The sequence below is a fragment of the Carassius gibelio genome, chromosome B11 (assembly GCF_023724105.1).
Source record: "Carassius gibelio isolate Cgi1373 ecotype wild population from Czech Republic chromosome B11, carGib1.2-hapl.c, whole genome shotgun sequence".
NCBI lineage: Eukaryota > Metazoa > Chordata > Actinopteri > Cypriniformes > Cyprinidae > Carassius > Carassius gibelio.
Window position 1 is genome coordinate 12,177,024 of NC_068406.1, and position 19,016 is coordinate 12,196,039.

The 19,016-nt window shown below is 36.7% G+C and overlaps 2 protein-coding genes across 2 annotated transcripts; one reads left to right on the forward strand and one right to left on the reverse strand.

The window, feature by feature from the left end:
• The first annotated feature begins 826 nt into the window (after positions 1–826).
• On the forward strand, positions 827–6,244 carry nxph2b (neurexophilin 2b). Its single transcript, XM_052568640.1, has 3 exons — positions 827–1,374; positions 1,971–2,092; positions 4,840–6,244. Exons 2-3 carry the CDS (start codon positions 2,042–2,044, stop codon positions 5,584–5,586), a joined length of 798 nt encoding a protein of 265 aa, XP_052424600.1. The 5' UTR covers positions 827–1,374; positions 1,971–2,041; the 3' UTR covers positions 5,587–6,244.
• Positions 6,245–7,250: 1,006 nt separating this feature from the next.
• LOC127968643 (speckle-type POZ protein-like B) lies at positions 7,251–17,482 on the reverse strand. The gene is made up of 13 exons (XM_052569956.1): positions 17,303–17,482; positions 15,719–15,831; positions 14,865–15,003; positions 14,209–14,327; positions 14,001–14,122; positions 11,736–11,887; positions 11,376–11,503; positions 11,113–11,290; positions 10,879–10,934; positions 9,794–9,916; positions 9,533–9,675; positions 9,183–9,236; positions 7,251–8,242 (listed from the first exon to the last, which is right to left on the reverse strand). Exons 4-13 carry the CDS (start codon positions 14,284–14,286, stop codon positions 8,098–8,100), a joined length of 1,179 nt encoding a protein of 392 aa, XP_052425916.1. The 5' UTR covers positions 14,287–14,327; positions 14,865–15,003; positions 15,719–15,831; positions 17,303–17,482; the 3' UTR covers positions 7,251–8,097.
• Between the last annotated feature and the right edge of the window lie 1,534 nt (positions 17,483–19,016).

Sequence of the window (19,016 nt, forward strand, 5' to 3'; positions counted from 1 at the left end):
TGCTTCAAAGCAGAGTGGTTGAACTGTAGTTATTGTAATCACCACAGAGTGGAGCTGTTTCCAAACAAACGCGTATTTAAACCTTTTTATTTTTATTTGTCATTTTTGTTTCTTAAACCATTTTTAATATTACAACATGACTTAAAAAATAAAAACTAGACTTTTTGACGTTTAACATGAGCTTTTGCATAATGCAAAAAATCTCTATTTTCCAGTAGATTGACAAAATGGTTTTTATCACACACTAGTTTAATATGGATACATATCCGTCAGAATCCGCAATATCCTAGAAAATTTCTTTACTGGAATCAAGGTTTTCATGAAGCACCTTTAACAACCATAAAACATTTTCAGTGCATAAAATGTTCCTTATAAAATCATTTCTTTGGATTACTACAATATTATTCTCCCTAAGAAATAAAAAAAATGGTTCTTTGAAGAAGCCAAAATGGTTCTTCTATTGCACCGCTCTGAAAACCCTCTGTTTTGGAACCTATTGTAATAACGCAAATTGTTTGGATACAGCTATTAATTTCTATTCAGTATGATATGTAATATAATATAGAAAATGTAAGAAGTTTTGAGTCAGGATTGATAACACAGATGTGTTTTCACTAGCTGCTTAAAAACCTTATAATAGAGTGATTTCTATTATCTAAACCAAAATTTGGATATAATATTTTGTCATAGCTGATAACGATCATTTTTGACAGTAATACTTGTTAGAGCAAGTTGTTGACACTGATTAAATGTTATAAACTTGTGCAAATTTAGAAGTGAAAGTGAAAATGTTTATCATTTGTTTTGCAAAAAAAGGTGCTCTTAGCAATAAGTTAACACATAGTGCTTTTAAATGGCTTTACATACATAAAAGAAGCTTTATAGTGTGATGTGTGCCGTTATTGGTGCTGATGTTGAGGGGTTGGGCTCAGTGACTCCACTGTCACAGCCCAAAAGCGCACTGATCCATCGCCCAACATCAGTTTAGGAAGAGCGAGCGGGCAAGGATGCAGTAAAACTGGACTTTTACCCAGGGGACTGCTTAGAGAGAAGTTTCATTATTATTTTTTTCTTTTGGATGGACAATCACATCCGTGCATAATCGTGTTAGGATATGTGAGTGTTGCAGAGGAAAGGCATGCAGCCAGATGAGCAGAGCTAAGAGGATTTAATGCAGCTGGACACGAGCCACGCCGAGTAAAGAAGAAGATTAGATTGTTTTAATCAAATGCGAAGAAGTTTTTCTTGCTGGTCACTTTGAGTTTGGACTGTCGAGGAGTGATGTTTGTCTTCATCTCTTTAAGCACTACGATAACTACACTGTAAGGATGCTCCCCGCACAGAGATGTACAGGTTCAACTCTACAGTAAAAGGGTGAGTTATACTCAAATGAATTATGGTTAATAATATTAAAAGATTTTCTATTTGTTACTTATTTGGTAACTCTTTTGCATTACTTAGTTTGTTGCCCCTGGTGAATGAATTTATATAACAAAACAAATAAAAAGAACTATAATCCTCTTCCCAAAATAATTACATGTTCATTAATACAGTATTTCTCAGCACTGACAATATTGTCGGTCCTTGACATTTAAAGCTGGAACAGCAGTGTCATTCTATACTTCATTTAAAACGAATTTAAATTCATGTTGTGAATTAATATTTTAGTGTAAAAACATGTTAGACAATTAGAGAGTCTACATGGTGATTTTTAACATGTATTTTTAACACAACAGAATCTGCCAAAAAGGTTAATTAAATGGTAGAAGCCTAAATAAACTTGACCAGTTTTATATACTTGTATACATTCATGTACATTTCAACCTGTTATTTATCAGTGACATGCTGACATGTAAATGTACCGCTAATGTAAATGTAAGGTTTGCCGATTTGTTTTATTTTATTTGTGCTTCACACTGTTTTCCTGTTTTTCCTCATATCTTCAAGCATGACCGCTTTTGTGTTTTTAGGAATACTGACAGAAGACCTTGCCACGAGTCGAGCTGATCTTTACTAAGCCAGATCTGGACTCAAAAAACACATGAAGATGTGCCAGTGTTACTCTGCCCTGCTTATGCTCTGCTTATACATGGTATGAATTTTATTTCAATTATTTTAATTAAAGCAAAGTTTTATTTGTCACTACTGCAGTATTTTGTTTGCCAGAGTTAGCGAACCTTTTCTTATCCAAGGGTGTATTACTGGATTATTATTGTTATTATTATTGCTGTTACTAATATATCTTCATGTTTTTATTTTTTTAAATAAGTATTATAGTGTTTGTGAAACAGGTAGGTATGAATTTATATATATATTTTTAAAATAATTGTTTATATATATATATATATATATATATATTTGATTATAAAAATATAAAAGAATATTTGGATTATACAAACTGTTTTGTCCTTTTCCAGAAAAAAATAAAAAAATAAAAAAATAATATATATATATATATATATATATATATATATATATATATATATATATATATATATATATATATACATTTTTTTTTTTTTTTTTTCTGGAAAAGGACAAAACAGTTTGTATAATCCAAATATGCTTTTAGAATATGCTGTGGCTTTTTTTTCTCATTTCCTGTGTAAATCTTTGAATAATCCAGTTTCCGCAGGGCTTTAATCCATCAGTTTGCTTATTTCTCCAAGGAGAACAAAATGTGTGTATGTGATTGTGTTATTTCCAAAGATTAATTTCAGTGCATATGAATTGACTTCACAAGCCCAACATACCGTTTAAGACTTGATCCCAGAAACCAGCTGAAGCCGATGAAACCACAACCTGTGTTTGCTCAGCCCTAAGTTCTCTCTCAAAAGACTTTTTCACTGCAATCACAAAATCAGATTTGTAGCTTTAGTTCTTTTTTCCCTTCATTTATTTTTATACTTGAACTGTAATAAAATGTTTTTTTTTCAGTCCCTAATCTCTTAATTTATAAATAAACCAAAAAAATAAAAATAAAATAAATGTTAATGTGCACATTTTTCCCCCACCATAATTTTTTTATTTTTAACAATCGATCAAAATTAACCTGTTTTCGCTCTGCTTAATTTTTTTCACCTTTTTGTTTTATACATTTGGCATTTCATGTCTCTCCAGATGTCATCGGTAGTTTTGTTCTGTGGATCATGAATTTGCAAGATATTGAAATGAACAAACAGCAGATTTTCACACACTGAATGTTTTATTTCTTATTCACCATCACAGGTTTGAATTATGAAGTGTACGCACAAGTTATCTGTGTCTCCTAAACATGTACCCCCTTGGTTTTGTTATTTCTGAAAATGGAAAATGAAAGTGAAATAATGGAGAAAGTTGAGATTTGGGGAGGTGGGGACTAAACAGCCTTTGGGACATATAAACTCTTTCATTCTATCAGTTTGTGCCTTTGAAAGTTATATGTGAGAGGCATTTGAGCTTGGTTGAAAGATGGAGAGAATCAGAGTAGGGCAGCTCCTCCCTGATCTTGCTCCTTTGGTCTTTCCTGTGCTGTTTTCTGTTCATTCATATTTCACCCTTTCTGCAAATTGATTGATTGGCTATAGTAATAATATGAAACTCCAGACTAAAAAAGCTAGCAGGAGTCATGGGTGTGTTTTAGGAACCAGTTTTGCTGGGTGTGTGACTGTGTGTCACTGTCTTAGGCTTGAGGCAGATTATTGTGTCAGTATAAACGTGCATTGCAGTGAACAGTTTCATACTTCAGAGATGTTACATCCTTTTTGCATCATTTAAAACGGCTGTTTCAGGCAGCTTTCAGTTTCCCATCCCCTCTTTATGTTTTGATGATTATGTAGTGATGCATCTCCTTTGATTTTGGCTATATGCTAGCTGGAATGTTATTCATGCTTTACTATTTATTTATAATTTCACATGTGAGGTGTGAATGTGGACATGCGCATCAGTGTTTGGCATTTGGGGAATTACTATTGTAAAACCTATTATAAATGTTCATTAACTATAAATAGTATATGCTTAAAGGCAATTCATTTCTTTCTTAGTACACATTTGTTGTCTAGGCATTTGAGGCAACCTAAAAAGTGTTCTTATGATTTCCTAAAGCGGGTTTTTTTTTTGGGTGGGGGGGTGGTGCTTGACAGGATTTGGGGTTTGACAGGATGGTGCTTCAAGCATCTTCTCGTTTTAACAGTGTTATGTATTGACCACTTTTAATGTAAAGATGCTTGAGGCATTATGTAGGGTTTCTTCTGGCGCTTTTCCATGGTATGGTTCGGTACATTTTTACCTTTGGGGTGGGGGGGTTCCACTGGGATCTGTACCTGGTACCTGGTACTTTTTTAGTACCACTGTGGTTGAGGTTGCAAGTGAACCATACTGTTACCAACATGTGACATGTAAATGCTGCTGATCACGGATTGCCAGGAAATAAATGTCACTAACTGTGTCACTGAACTTGCGACACAAAAAAACCAGAACATGTTCAATTTAAATGATTCCATGAATGTTTAAGGTTCTTCGTGGAATCATAAATGTCAATAAAGAACTTTGAGCACACACTAGCATATCTGAAGCACCTTCAGAAGGTATACTAGCAGTTCTCTGAAGAGTTCCACTATTGTAATAATAATAGAAACCCCCAAGTGTGTCTGAAAAGTTTTTTTATTTTATTTGCGCAGTTAAAACACAAAGTTCTGCAGAAATATTGAAGTAGAGTAGTTTTTGAATGTCTTGTAATGTTGACTGGGAAAAACTTTATATTTGTCCCCTGGACTGGACTGGATCTTTATTTTTCTTAGGATACATTAGCATCTGCAACCTCTTCGTTTAACATTTCTCTTTCTGGTTTTGTCTTTGAAGGTGACATGTGGAGCAGAGCTCAGAGCAGCTGTGTCTCCTCTGGGTTGGGGAGAGAGCGATAAGGAGGAAAGTGTCTCTCCTTACGGCTCTCGTTCAGGGATTCTCAAATCCCTGCGGCTTTTCTCCCACACGTCCCAATCTTACAGCCAGAGCCGTGAAACTGCTCCGGATCCCGGGGCACTGGATCTGTGGGCTTGGTTATCCAACCACACTGATACCGAAGGAACCCTCTCGAGGGCCAAACGTCGCCCCTATGTGAAAACGGGCAAGTTTAAGAAGATGTTTGGCTGGGGCGACTTCCATTCAAACATTAAAACGGTCAAGCTTAACCTTCTCATTACTGGGAAAATCGTAGACCATGGCAATGGAACCTTCAGCGTCTATTTCCGCCACAACTCCACCGGCCTGGGCAACGTGTCCGTCAGCCTGGTCCCGCCCTCCAAGGCTGTCGATTTTGAGATCACTCAACAGGAGACCATAGAGGTACCCAAAGACAATAAAGCCTTCAATTGTCGAGTGGAATACGAGAAGACGGACCGCAGCAAGAGGACGTCCATTTGCAGCGACTTCCCGAACAGGGTATGTTTCCAGGAACAGACCCAAAGCCATGTGTCTTGGCTTTGCTCCAAGCCCTTCAAGGTCATCTGCATCTACATCGACTTCTTCAGTGCTGACTACAAGCTAGTACAGAAGGTCTGCCCAGACTACAATTACCACAGTGACACTCCCTATACTTCTGTGGGATAGCACAGCCCAGATTGGATGTGTTGGGGTAACTGACGTGTCATCTCATTGTTACAGCCTCTCTAGCCTATAGTTTCCTTCTTCTGGATGAATGGAAGCAAGGTCAGATGAGGATTCTCTCTTTTGATCTTACTTGTCGGTGTGGGAAGTCGGTGACAGGAATAGTTCACCCCAAAAAATAAATTTTCTACAGAAAAAAAGTCAGTCAAACAGGTCTGGAACAAAATGAGGATGAATGAATGGGAATTTTTTTTATTTATTTATTTTTGGTGAATCCAGGCTTAAGACCTGAATTCCTGAAGGCTGATTCAATTCGTACGGTTGACATTTATATTTGACAAGACCAGCACATCTATGGTTTCCACAGTGACCCCTGACCCTTTCTCTGTAACTCTTGTGATGTCATCAGTGTGAGGTCTTAAAAGATCCTTAACAAGTTTCCCAATCAACATAAGCTCTAATTCAAGAACAGAACAAAAAAATGTAAAACATCTCGTATTGCAACCATTTGTGATGTCCTCCCTTTCATGCCATCATATTTTTGTGTTCACAAAAACATTGTCAATAACTAAGATTAATGTTAAAGCCATAACGTGCTCCTCAGTTCTTTTGTATTTTGTTTTCAGTTATTAAAGAAACGACAAGATTTAAATTTCCAGAAGGTTCCCTTGTGTAGTCTCTTCTTTGACTCAAAGACTATTGGCAGAGTTTTGGTGTACAACTTCACAAGTTGGATAAAAATCCTTGCACAGATGATGCAAACAAACAAAACTATTCAGACAAAGCTTGAGCAGTCAGCTCTGTACCACATTTGTTTCAAAATCTTCTCAAAAGCTTCAGCATCCCTCTGACGCTACCAGAAGAGTCTTGTTGCAGAACAACTATTGACCCCTGTAAATTCTGCCACATGAAAACAAATATGACATTCTCACATAAGCAGCAAAAAAATAAAAAATGGTTTCATCCACAAGGGTTGATCATGAACAAACTCTGGTCTGAAAAATGTTCATATAATGTCAGTGAGAGTCTGGGTAATCTCATGGCTTGATGAACAGCGCGCTTGAGGATTTGCGGCTCGCTGGCTTTGATCTCAGCTTAAGTCGTCTCCAGATGTTTAAAGACTAAAAAAAGTGGAGAAGATTTATATAAGTTCATTCAAATGATTTTTGAAGACACATAAACGGAATAAGTTTGCAGCATGCTAGTATACTGTAAAGCTCCACACATGGTTTGAAAATATTCTGATATTGGGAAACTCAAAAGATTCTAAACTCACAGTCAAAAAACAAAATAAAAAATATATCCTTTAAATATGTTCATCTGCCAACTGAAAGCTAACTGAAGGCTTTTGACTGGAAAAATGTGCCAATAAAACCATTTAATATTTAAAATAGACAATATTTAAATAGTAATTTTGATCAACTTTCCATGAAGGGGAGAATCTTTCTCAAAACATTTTGCTGAACAAACAAATATAATAATGAAAAAAGTGTATTTTAAAAGTTTTTCAACATGATTCTTTTGTTATTCTGCTTTTTTGTTTTCTTCTTTATGGGTCATGAGATCTGATTTGGTGACATCAGGCAAAAAGGTAAGCTGTTTTTAGAGGCAGATGAAAAAAAAAAACACGAATAAAGAAAAGGAGAAAAAAAGATCACAAGTAAGACTAATTCTTTTCACCAATTTATTTCCAAAGCAATAAATCAAATTTCTTTTGAACCACAATACATTTTTTTTTCAAACACAAAGAACTCTCCTGATCCATAGAGAATGTCAAACCATGGAAAATAACCTCAACTAAAGTCAAAACTAAGCGAAAAAGGGGAAAACAAGTTCTGTAAACAACACGGTAAACAAATCTTCATATTTACCATTAGTTTAAGTTGGTGCAAAATATCGAGGTCTTTAGCCGCTCTCGTGTAATACTCATAATGTATTCTACAGCACGACCTCTGTTAATACTTACGCCAATTTTAATGATGATCGACATACAATGCGACATCCTGCCAGCAATATAGGCAACATCACTTTAAAAGTGTCAGTGGAGACGATCTTTGCACTCGATGCGTGTGCGTGGGTATGCGTTTAGTAAGTGTATACTTGTGTTTTTTTTTTTTAAATGTCAGACCACAAGTTCACAAGAAGGGCTGATGCAACCCTCCCCTTTCAAGAACATGTAACATATAATGTCCTAAACACCACCATGTTAAAACTACTGCATTATGTGGGAGCTAGTGCAGTCCAGACAGGTCTGGGATCAGTCGCAGCAGGCACATAACTACAAGTAGAGACACCAAGGAGCGAAGGGGCAGATCCTTTAAGGCCATTTTTGAAATGATGCCCGAAGTAAACAGCATGGCAAAGTCCATTTCTTTTTGAGCACTGTGGTTTGAACTAGCTCCTCTATCCGGTCTCTGGTAAGGGCGATGGGTGAGTGGAGAGGGGGGAAGTAGGGCACGGTGGGGTAGTTGCCTCCTCATGCGTTTTGTTCTTAGCAGTCTGTGAGGGCAAAGGTCAGGACTGTTTTAGCCGTTTCCTAGGCAGACCAAAAGGGGTGCACTGGGCTGAAGCGAGAGCTCGGAAAGCCTCGGCCACTAAGTGAGGATGGGACTGAATCATCGCTTTCCAACCGGCGGTCTCCATTATGTCTGCGGCATGACTGCGAATGAGCAAAAACAAGCCTGAAGGTTACGATCTAGAAATGACATAACATTCGTCACATGCTGATGAAATGAGTAAAAATAATCTGGGATTTTTATTAATTCAGGGAAATCGGGCTAATTAAAGGAATGTTCTGGGTTCAAAACAAGTTAAGCTCTATCCACAGCATCTGTGGCATGTGGCTTGTAAAAAGAAATACCGCAAATACAGTACAACAACGGCGCACAACGATCTGGAGAGTATAAATGAATAAATTCAACATTAATAATACAAAGACATATTTCTTGAGCAGAAAATCATTATAATCAAATGATTCCTGAATTATCATGTGCCACTGAAGACTGGAGTAATGATGATGAAAAATTGCCATCTGGAATAAATTACATTTTAAAATCTATTCAAATAAAAAGCAGTTATTTTAAATTATGATAATACTTCACAATATGGTTGAATTATTGTACCGGTATTTTTGGTAAAATAAATCCAGCCTTAGGCGAGTATAAAAAGATAGAAAGATCTTTTAAAAGGTTGTGTATAATAATAAAAAAATAAAAACAAATACATAAAAAGCAATACAAATACTGCTTATTATTTGTTTATAAATAAAATATATTTAACTGCTTTAAAAGCTACACATGGCCTTGTTACAGTGATTTTACCACAGTTAAAAAGTTTGTTCAGTTACTTTTGCTGACGACAATGCCTCAACTCCATCGAGCCCAGAACATTTTTTTTTTTTTTTAAATGCGATCACACAACATGATCAACAAGAACAAAAAAAAAAAACTCCCCAAGCTGTGCCATGAATCATTTTGTTTTACAGATATCCTAGTCACATAATTACTATACAAACTGGAGCGTCCTGTTAAATACAGATGCGTTTGGTGCTTTTTATTTGCAAAGGACTCTGGGAGATGGTAGAAAGTTGGCACACATACTTGCTATTCCAGTTCTTCCCATCTTTACAGCCCAGCTGTCGAAGAACACTGCATCTGAGGAAAGAGACCAGAGCAGAATCCAGTTACCATTACATATTCAACAGCACATCTGCCTTTGCTTTAAATCGCTCATTTATGCAAAGTCAATTGGGACCATACAAAAATATAAGAATGATTTACATGAAGGCTTGATTGATGGAAGACGATAATAATAGTTTGTGCTCTAAATTCTTTTTAAAGCAGTACAATTAAACCTGAATCATTACATTTGAAAATATTTACAATGTATACAATTATGAGAAGTGTATAGTATACAAAATATACAAAGAGTTGCGAGTGTGTGTACTTGCCTGTTAATGAAGTCTATGGCTTGTGCTTTCAGCTGCTCTGCGCTGTGCAGGTCAGCCAGGATGAGGATGTCAGCCACATTCTCTACAGACAAACTGTTACAGAGAGCCTCCTCACATAATACCTTTAATCTTTCCAGAGCATACTGAAACGAAAGAGAAGAAAACAAGCTGCAGGTCAATCACAGGAAGTGTAAGTTCACACATAACAGCAGCAGGAACGCAACACAAAAGCACTTTTCCTTCAGAGAAGCGGCGTCTTACCTTGTCTGCAGCCGCTAACAGACTGTCAGCCATTTTCTCCAGGTTAGGAGCTCTACCAGTGTAAATAAAACCCATCATTTCCCTAAATACATCCGGTTCAACATCGCTGATGTCCACGCGGTTCTGTGACGGGGATGAAAAATACAAAATCTAATGAATTAAAGATCTGGTTTAAGAATTATAATGTGTAGTAATAGTGTGTGTAGAATAAATAAATATGCCTATTGTTTATTTTACACACACACACAGTTACTACATACTATATTACAATACATATAGAACATTTCTAGATTTGTATAAAATTGTACACATTGTGTGTGTGTGTGTGTGTGTGTGTGTGTGTGTTTTTGTTGTAATATACACTCACTGCCATTCAAAAGTTTGGGATCAGTAAGATTTCTTATGTTTTTCAGAGAAGTCTCAAATGCTCATCAAGCCTATATTTATTTGATTAAAAAAAAAATAACTGTAATATTTTGAAATAATATTGCAGTTTCTAATATTGGTTTCCAATCTTAAAATACTTTATGAGAGGCATAAACACTGCATTATATAATCCTGAAAATATATATATAAAGCAGCTAAACTGTTTCCAACACTGATTATAAATCGGCATTTTAGAATGATTTCTGAAGGATGCTGAAACTAATTCTGAAGTAATGATGCAGAAAATTCAGCTTTGTTCACAGGAATTAATTATATTTTAAAGTATATTAAAACAGAAGCACTTGAAATATATATAAAAAAAAAAATACAGTTTGTTTCTGTAATCTGTAACTTGATCAAATAAATACTGCCTTGATGAGCATAAGAAACTTATTTAAAAACCTTTTTTTTTTTAAATTGTACTTATCCCAAACTTTTGTACAGCAATGTATTTTATAATATAACTTTATTTGACGTTATTTCAATAATAAAATAAATATATATTTTTTAAATGATTAAATAACCTAAAAAGATTAGTTAAAAATTCTATTAAATATTATTATTACTACTACAATTCTAAAATGTAGTAAACAGTCATTCGAAAGAATCAAGGGGAGGTTTGTCCATTTCTGATTGGGTGTGTACATCTTATCACTTACTTTTTTGCTCTCCTCCATTTGGTGTTCAAACATGGCATTGAATACGGGTGACCTCGCTGTCAAAGGAAACATGAATCATCAGTTTCAAGTGAATCATCTGTGTGTCAAGTACTGCCAAATTCATCATGTGCCTCATTATCATTCTCTAGATCTGTGCAGCTTGTCTTTATAGCAAGGCAAATCTGGGTCTACCCCAAACGTCTGGCAGTGGCGTGCTGGGATGACTAAGCTCACCTGCCAGGATGGATTTGTGCGCTTTGAACTCTTGCCCTCCCACGAACAAGCTGCAGTCTGTGAACCTGGATCCTTCCCACAGGTTCCCCAGGTCGTCGGAAAGCTGACACTCCGGAACCTTCAGCATGTTTGTGTTTGACTGGCCAGAGATGTTTACGGAGTCTTGGACCACACTCACCTAAACAAATGAATCACTGGTTTGAAGGAAGGACATTATTACACCAAAACGTTTAGTGTACATGAAACCTTACATGTTACGGTACCTCACAGAACAGAGTGAGCTTGTCATCGGGAAGAAGTCCATTAGCTTCATCCAGCAAGAAATCTCTCCTGATGAACTTCTTGAAGCCCCAGTCCTTCCCCTGGACGAAGCGGTAGGCTCTTTGGCTTTCTGAAGTGTGGGGAAATCAAAGTATTGATACAAATAAAACTTTCGCTATACCGCAATACCAAACTCCACCCTGCGAACGTCTGGGGTTGCAAGAGGGCAGAACGGTTTTGGAAAATTATCCAGGATGTTTTTGAGAACTTTCAGAACATTTTGGGCATGTTGAGAAATTTCTGGAAATTTGCCATAATTGTCCACCCCTTTGCAACCCAGTGAACGTACAGAAAGCTCTTACCCATGGCTTTAGTTTCTTCTCTTTTGGCGTTCAGTAAAGAAAACTTGAACTTTGCTCTCACTTCACTTTTTGGGCAACTGACAAGCAATAAGTACAGAGAGAGATAATCTTTACTCTCATCATCCAGACCCTTTGGGTTCACTCGCAAACACCTGCAGAAAAAAATTAAATAAATAATAGGAGAGTGTGTTAAAAAAAAGAAAAAAAAGTCAGCATTAAAAAAAAGTTTAAAAGGGATACTCCAACCCAAAATGAAAATTTGGTCATTAATCATTTACCTCCATGTTGTTCCAAATCCTTTAAAAGCTTAGATTGTCTTCGGAACACAATTAAAGATATTTTGGATGAAAACCGGGAGGTTTGTGACTGTCCTATTGACTGCAAATTAATGACACTGTCAAGGTGTAGAAACCCATGAAAGGCATCGTCAGAATAGTCCATCTGCCATCAGTGGTTCAACCACAATGTTAAGAAGTGACAACAATACTTTTTGAACGCAAAAAAAAAACAAAAAAACAATTTGTCTCCTCTGTCGCTCTCGCAATCGAAAGTTTGTGAGTTCGAGTCTCGGGCCGGCAGGAATTGTGGGTGGGGGGATTGCATGTACAGTGCTCTCTCCACCCTCAATACCATGACTTAGGTGCCCTTGAGCAAGGCATCGAACCCCCAACTGCTCCCCGGGCGCCGCAGCATAAATGGCTGCCCATTGCTCCGGGTGTGTGTTCACAGTGTGTGTGTGTGTTCACTCCTCTGTGTGTGTGTGCACTTCGGATAGGTTAAATGCAGAGCTCTGAGTATGGGTCACCATACTTGGCTGAATGTCACGTCACTTTTTCACTCACTTTATATTCAAATCAAAGCGTAAATACTCATAGAAAGTGTATCATTGCGGCGCGGCTTACACAGAAGAGCGTATGTTGCTTGCATTCAGTTGATATTCTCCAAAATGGTGCTACAGTGATGTGGAGTGACACAGAGGAGACAAATTATTGAATAAAGTCATTATTTTTGTTTTCTTCACATACAAAAAGTATTCTTGTCGCTTCATAATCTTGCGGTTGAACCACTGATATCAATAGATGGACTATTCTGATGAAGTCTTTCATACTTTTCTGGACCTTGACAGTGTAATTTACTTGGCAGTCAATGGGACAGTCACAAGCCTCCCGGTTTTCATCCAAAATATCTTAAATTGTGTTCTGAAGACGAACAAAGCTTTTACGGGTTTGGAACGACATGGGGGTAAGTGATCAATGACAAAACTTTCATTTTGGGGTGGAGTATCCCTTTCAAATCTAAATTTAAAATAATTTATTATAATTGGAAAACACTATGTATCCATAAAATGATAAGATTTTTTATGGTTTTGGAAGAAGTCTCTTATGCTCACCAAGGCTGCATTAATTTGATAAAAAAAATACAGTAAAACAGGAATACTGTAAAAGATTACTACAATTTAAAATAACTGTTTTCTATTTGAATATATTTTTAAATGTAATTTAAATGTATTCCTGCGGTGGCAAGCTGAACTTCCAGCCATTACTCCAGTCTTCGGTCTCACAGAAATCATTCTAATATGCGGATTTGCTGCTCAGTTATCATTGCTGGCAATTATTAATAATGGTTCTTATTTTTATCAATGTTTTTTAATAGTTTTGTGGACACTCTTGTCACTTTTGATCAAATAAATGCAGACCCGCTCTTTCAACAACAACAATAAAAGTTAAATAAAATTAAATAAAAATCTTAATTATTCCAAACTTTTGACTGGCAGTGTATTATCTAAAGATCTATTTTTTAAACCACTGAAACAGCATTTTCAACACTGCTTCTGAACATCCCGAACTACACAATTCTGTAATTTGACAACCGAAATATGTTATATGACTCATAAATGTGTAACTTTATTGGCTCTTCGGCCATTTATTAGTCTGGAGATGGCCGTTGTAGGAGCAGTCAACCAGCAGTACTGAGATCAAAATGTCTGCTAGAGTCAAGATTTATGGTAAAGCAATTCATCAGCTGTCAGTGACAAAATAAATCTTTTGCGAATCTCCAAGTTTGTCCCAGATGGCTCAAAGAAAGTGCAAACTACATCAAAATGGGCCACTGTCGTTTCACAGACAATGATCTTTGGAAAGGTCAAGCCTGTATTCATGGGTGTATGTGAGTGTTTGGCTGGGCAGGATGGTGAGGCATTACAGAGAAGAATTAAGAGGCCACTTGAGAGCTTTCGACAAACACTCAGAAAGCGATGAAACACACCATTTCATCTTGTCGTTGGGGCCCGAGGAGAAGGTCGAGCTCCTTACGACTTCTCCCATCTCCTCCCGACAGAAGCTGAAGTTGTTAATCGTCCACATGTAAGAAAACTTCACAACTTTCACCTGTCGATACAAATAAAGAGGGGGATATTAAGGACTGGTGTTCTCCCTCAGAACGATTCATTTTCCATTCAGCCAGTCTCTCTCACCTGTGTATAACACCAGCTTTCCGCCACAGGTCCTGATGTCATTTCCCCTGGGGGAGGGGGTGTGGGAACCCGCGACATGGCCTGCTTTAACCCGTCCCTGATTTAACTCACTGCTCGGCCTACACACAACACCAAGACAAAACTGTGCAGTTATAGTCAAAACAGGTCAGTGAGTCAATATAATTTCCCAATACGAGAACTGGTTACAATCACAAGGCAGCTCTCTCAAACGTCTTGAAATAATCACAACTGAGGTACACTATTAGGCCAAAGTTTATATAGTGCTTAAAAAAGTCTTTATGCTAATAAAGGCTGCACTCTTTTTTAATAAGGAATACTGTAAAACAGTTATATTGTGAAAAATATTATATTGTAAACTAGAAGTTCTCTGTTCAATACATTTAAAATGGAAATTTATTCAAGTGCTGCAAAGCTGAATATTTTTTCAGCATCATTACTCCAGTATTCAGTGTCACATGATCCTCCAGAAATCATCAATCTAATATGCTTATTATTATCAATGTTGAAAACAGTTGTGCTGCTTACATTTTTTAGTGGAAACAGATTGATTGATACTGTAGGTGCCATAGTTAAGAGAAACAGATGATCAGCACAAACAGAGTAATACAATGAGCATATCTACAGTTAAATAATACCTTGTGTTCAGAGATCAGCAGGTTGTGTTTCCATGTCATCCCTGGGCTCAAGCTCAGAGACACAGCCGGCAGAGTGACTGGAAACAATGACTCAATGACTAACAGTGCATACTGACCTCAGCCTCGAAACACAGCCATCCTAAACACACAGATGCACAATTAACCAAACATACATCCATGTTAGGAAAATCAGCATAACTCCACAGCATTACCCTTCAGTTGGAACACAAAAACACAACAACATATAGTACTTTTTATTCACTTATTATTTATTATTAGTACTAAATATTCAGAACAAAAAACAATCGCCTGCACTTTTTTTCACCAGTAGTTTGTAAGAATCGCAGAAAGGAATGCAAGGAATTCAGCTGTAAATTTGTTCATAGGTAGAAAACTACTTTTCTATGTGAATGATCAGCTAGTTATTATAGCCACTTAACTAAAATCTGTGATCGTTGCCATGATGTGGTCATGCAAACTGACTAGTTTTCATATTTAGATATTGTGAATGTACGTAGATTATGACCAGCCTAACATTATCCTAAAAACAACTTTACCTAGTTAAGAGCAGCAAACAATTCTATCACTACAATCTATAAACACTATATTTTTATTTTTTTATTCTCTGCCCCTCATTTACTTAAATTGTAAACCTGATCAGATGATTTACTGATTAGTTTGCTGTGGTAATCAACAAAATGCTACAAATGCAGTCAAATGAGTTTAACTTTTATTGGATGAAACATTTTATTGTGTACAGGACAAATCAGAATTCACCAATCTCTACAATCCAGTCATCATTTAACTCATCTACAGGCCATGACTGACCTCATGAAAAAAGCGCGCACACTCACCTCGGTAAGAATGCTGAATCTCACTTGTGGGAGTTTTGAGAGCCTTCCAGAGAGAGCTTGGCAGATGAGGGCAGTTCTGTGGGATGCCACTCTCAGCAGAGACTCAATGAACCCTGGCAGGAATAACAGCATTTTAACACCACATCTACACTGGCACAGCAGCAAGTTCTGTCCCCACTGTTTAGCAGCCTACACTCCTGACTACAGACAAGTGACATCATATCGCTGATATGGGCATGTAAATGTGGAGTCGGGTGAACAAGATGATCTAGAACCAGCTGAAAAAACGAGTGGGAACAATCGGTCATCCAAGAACGTGCAGAACACAGCAAAAAGTGCAAAGGACATCATGATGTTTGCTTAAATGCTGCAGAGCACAGGAATGAACAAGACAATTATAAAAGAGAGAACATCAAATATAAAACAGACACAAAATACTACATAATATTATAAGTATTTATAATGTTTCAACGGCCAATGGCAAAGTCTGGAGAGTGGCGGATGGCTGATATAATGGTGACAGATACAGTACAACTCATATTGAAAGTACAGTGTGATGCACACACCATAGATGAAACGAACCATTTTTTAATAGAATACTTAAGTCAAAAAAATTGGATTGAAGGAATTGTTTTGTTTTTGTAACTAAGGCTAAAGGCTGCTGGTAGAATTCGGTAACAATTCTCTCCAAAAAAGTTCAAAATATTGACTGGTTTATGATACAGCATATCACCACTCTTAAAGACTGTTACAGGAAAGCCTCAGAACATCAGATGTTCTCTCCATCTTCAGTTACAAAGACTGACTCAGGATATAGTTATTGTATCTATAACGTTAGCCATTGTCATCATCGCTTTCCCCCCTTTTCCTGTTTCAGTTTAGGAGCTTTGTTTTTCTTTGTTTCGTAAATGGCGAACTTAATTAAACTTAATTTAAAATTTCATTTGAAATATTAATTCACATTTGAAAGATAATTTCTCAAATTAATAAATCGTTGAGTTGACAAGCGAGTCCTTAAGAACCCCAAACGATTCCGTAATCGCGAACAAGTCGTTTTTTAAGAACCGGATCAATCGACTCACTTATAAGATCCGACTCAAAAGAGCGATTCGTTCGTGAATCGGACAGCGCTGTAATGCGCTACGAAACCGGCTCCATCCGTCCCAAGTTTGTGTTATAAATCGATAACCGCGTTTCCTACCGCGTTCGCACAAGTTTGTACATACATGTGAGCGACGTACAGTTGTCGCGTTGCGTTAGATCCGATTGCAGTGCAACTGATGCGGAAAACGAAGAGGAAAAAGTGTCGAGAAACCAAGTTAGCAAACCAAGGCTCGTCTCGTTTGGCCTAAATTGCATGCACGGCCCAAACAAGAGACAGAACCATAACAAAGCCAGAGTCAGATTCAACAATGCTGCTTTAAATAAGGCCAAAACAAAGAAAGATCCTTCTACTAAACCCCGCACGAGCCTGATTTGTTTGTGCCAAAGCAGCGCATAATGGTGTAACGTTAGATCGAGTAAGCATCTGTCTTTGTGTCAGAGCGGTGGTTAGAATACAAGAAAAATAATAATTTTACAAACCTCTCAGACACTCCGCATCACAGACATAGAAACACGGTACGATATGTGACCTGAGTTAGTCGTAGAAAGGATTTTATGCGAAACGAGTGAACTTTTGAGCCTTTCTCTACAGATAAGGGGTGTTTTTCTCTCTCTTGTCTCTCATAGCGCTGTCTGCGCTTCAGCTCTATGCAGGCGTACTGCGCATGCGCACAGAACTTCCCCTCAAACCATCTGCTCTAATAACAAGCGCAGTTAGCGGCGTACATTCAATTCTAATGGCTGGAAATACGATTTACCACTACTAATGGAGTAATTATAGTTTATATATATATATATTTGTAATTAGGCATAATTATGAAGCTTTGCAAAGTTACTCTAAACTGCATAACCAACACTTCCCATAATGTGAGGCCAGACACGAAGACGCGAACCTACATTAGATAGATGGCAGATATAATATATTGAATCTATAATATATTTGTGTATTTCATCACATGCATAAACCTATACTACTGTACTACTGTATAGCCTGGCTAAGACTTGAGGAACACAACTCTTCCCTCAGATTTGTGACAAAATAAAGTTACTCTTTTAGGGAAGTATATTTATATGACTGGTAATAACTATAAGCATTATATGTAGTTCACCCTTCCTCATATAACAAACTTAAGTGTCACTGCAGGTAGACTAAAATTATATTTTTTTCCTACTTCATCATCATAAACTCGTGGCATACTGATCGTATCATGTCTGTAAGACGGAATGAAATACCCTACAATATATATATCATCATTTGATATCATGGGAGAAGATAACAGTATTTTTGCAGGGGCTGTTGTAATGGTAATGATCTTCAACAAATCCAGGCCATCACTCAATGAAATATGAAAGGCATCCTTTAAGCCAGGGGAGATATACATGGACATAATAACAGATGAAAAAGTGACTAGCAGATTTGAATGGTTTAAAAAATATCTGTTAAAAGATATGAGTTCATCGTCTGTGAATTAAAAGCTTCATTACCATGACAAAACTGGAGTGTCAGTGCCTTGTGACCTGTGACATGGCACTATCAATGTTTGAAAGTAAGAGAATTATCAACGAAATGAAAAAGATGAGAGTGCCTGAACTGGTATTTGTGTGGAAAATATTCTATTATCAACGCAGATGAAAGTTTAATAAAAGGCTTTTATAATTCAGTGTTAGTGGTAAAATGTAGATCTGGATTACATGTACACCAGCCTTGAATACAAATCAAATAAAAGGGCTTTGTTAGTTATATTAAAAATAAAGGTTCCAAAAGGGGGGTTTCCCAGCAATGCCATTGAAGAACAATGTTTGGTTCCCATTCCGTGGATGTTAAAGGGTCTTTATGAAACAGATGCCAATAAAGAATTTCTAAATTTAAGACTGTACACAGTTATGGTAATTTTAACAATAAAGAATGTTAAAATTCTAAACCTTTAGTTTTTTTTTAATGTCTGTTTAGAATTGGTCTGAAATAAAAGCCAAGACGAGATATTGAAACTTTTCCTTCATGACATTTGTTGTCATGACATCCAGTGATCATATGATGTTTTACATATTTGGGTGACATTTCAACACTAATATGAGTATTAATAATAATGAGTAATATTAATTAATTAATTTTTTATTTTTATCACTTAGATTATGGTCATTTGACATAAAGCAGTGTCCAGTGTTTCCCATAGATTTATTTAGGCTATTTGTA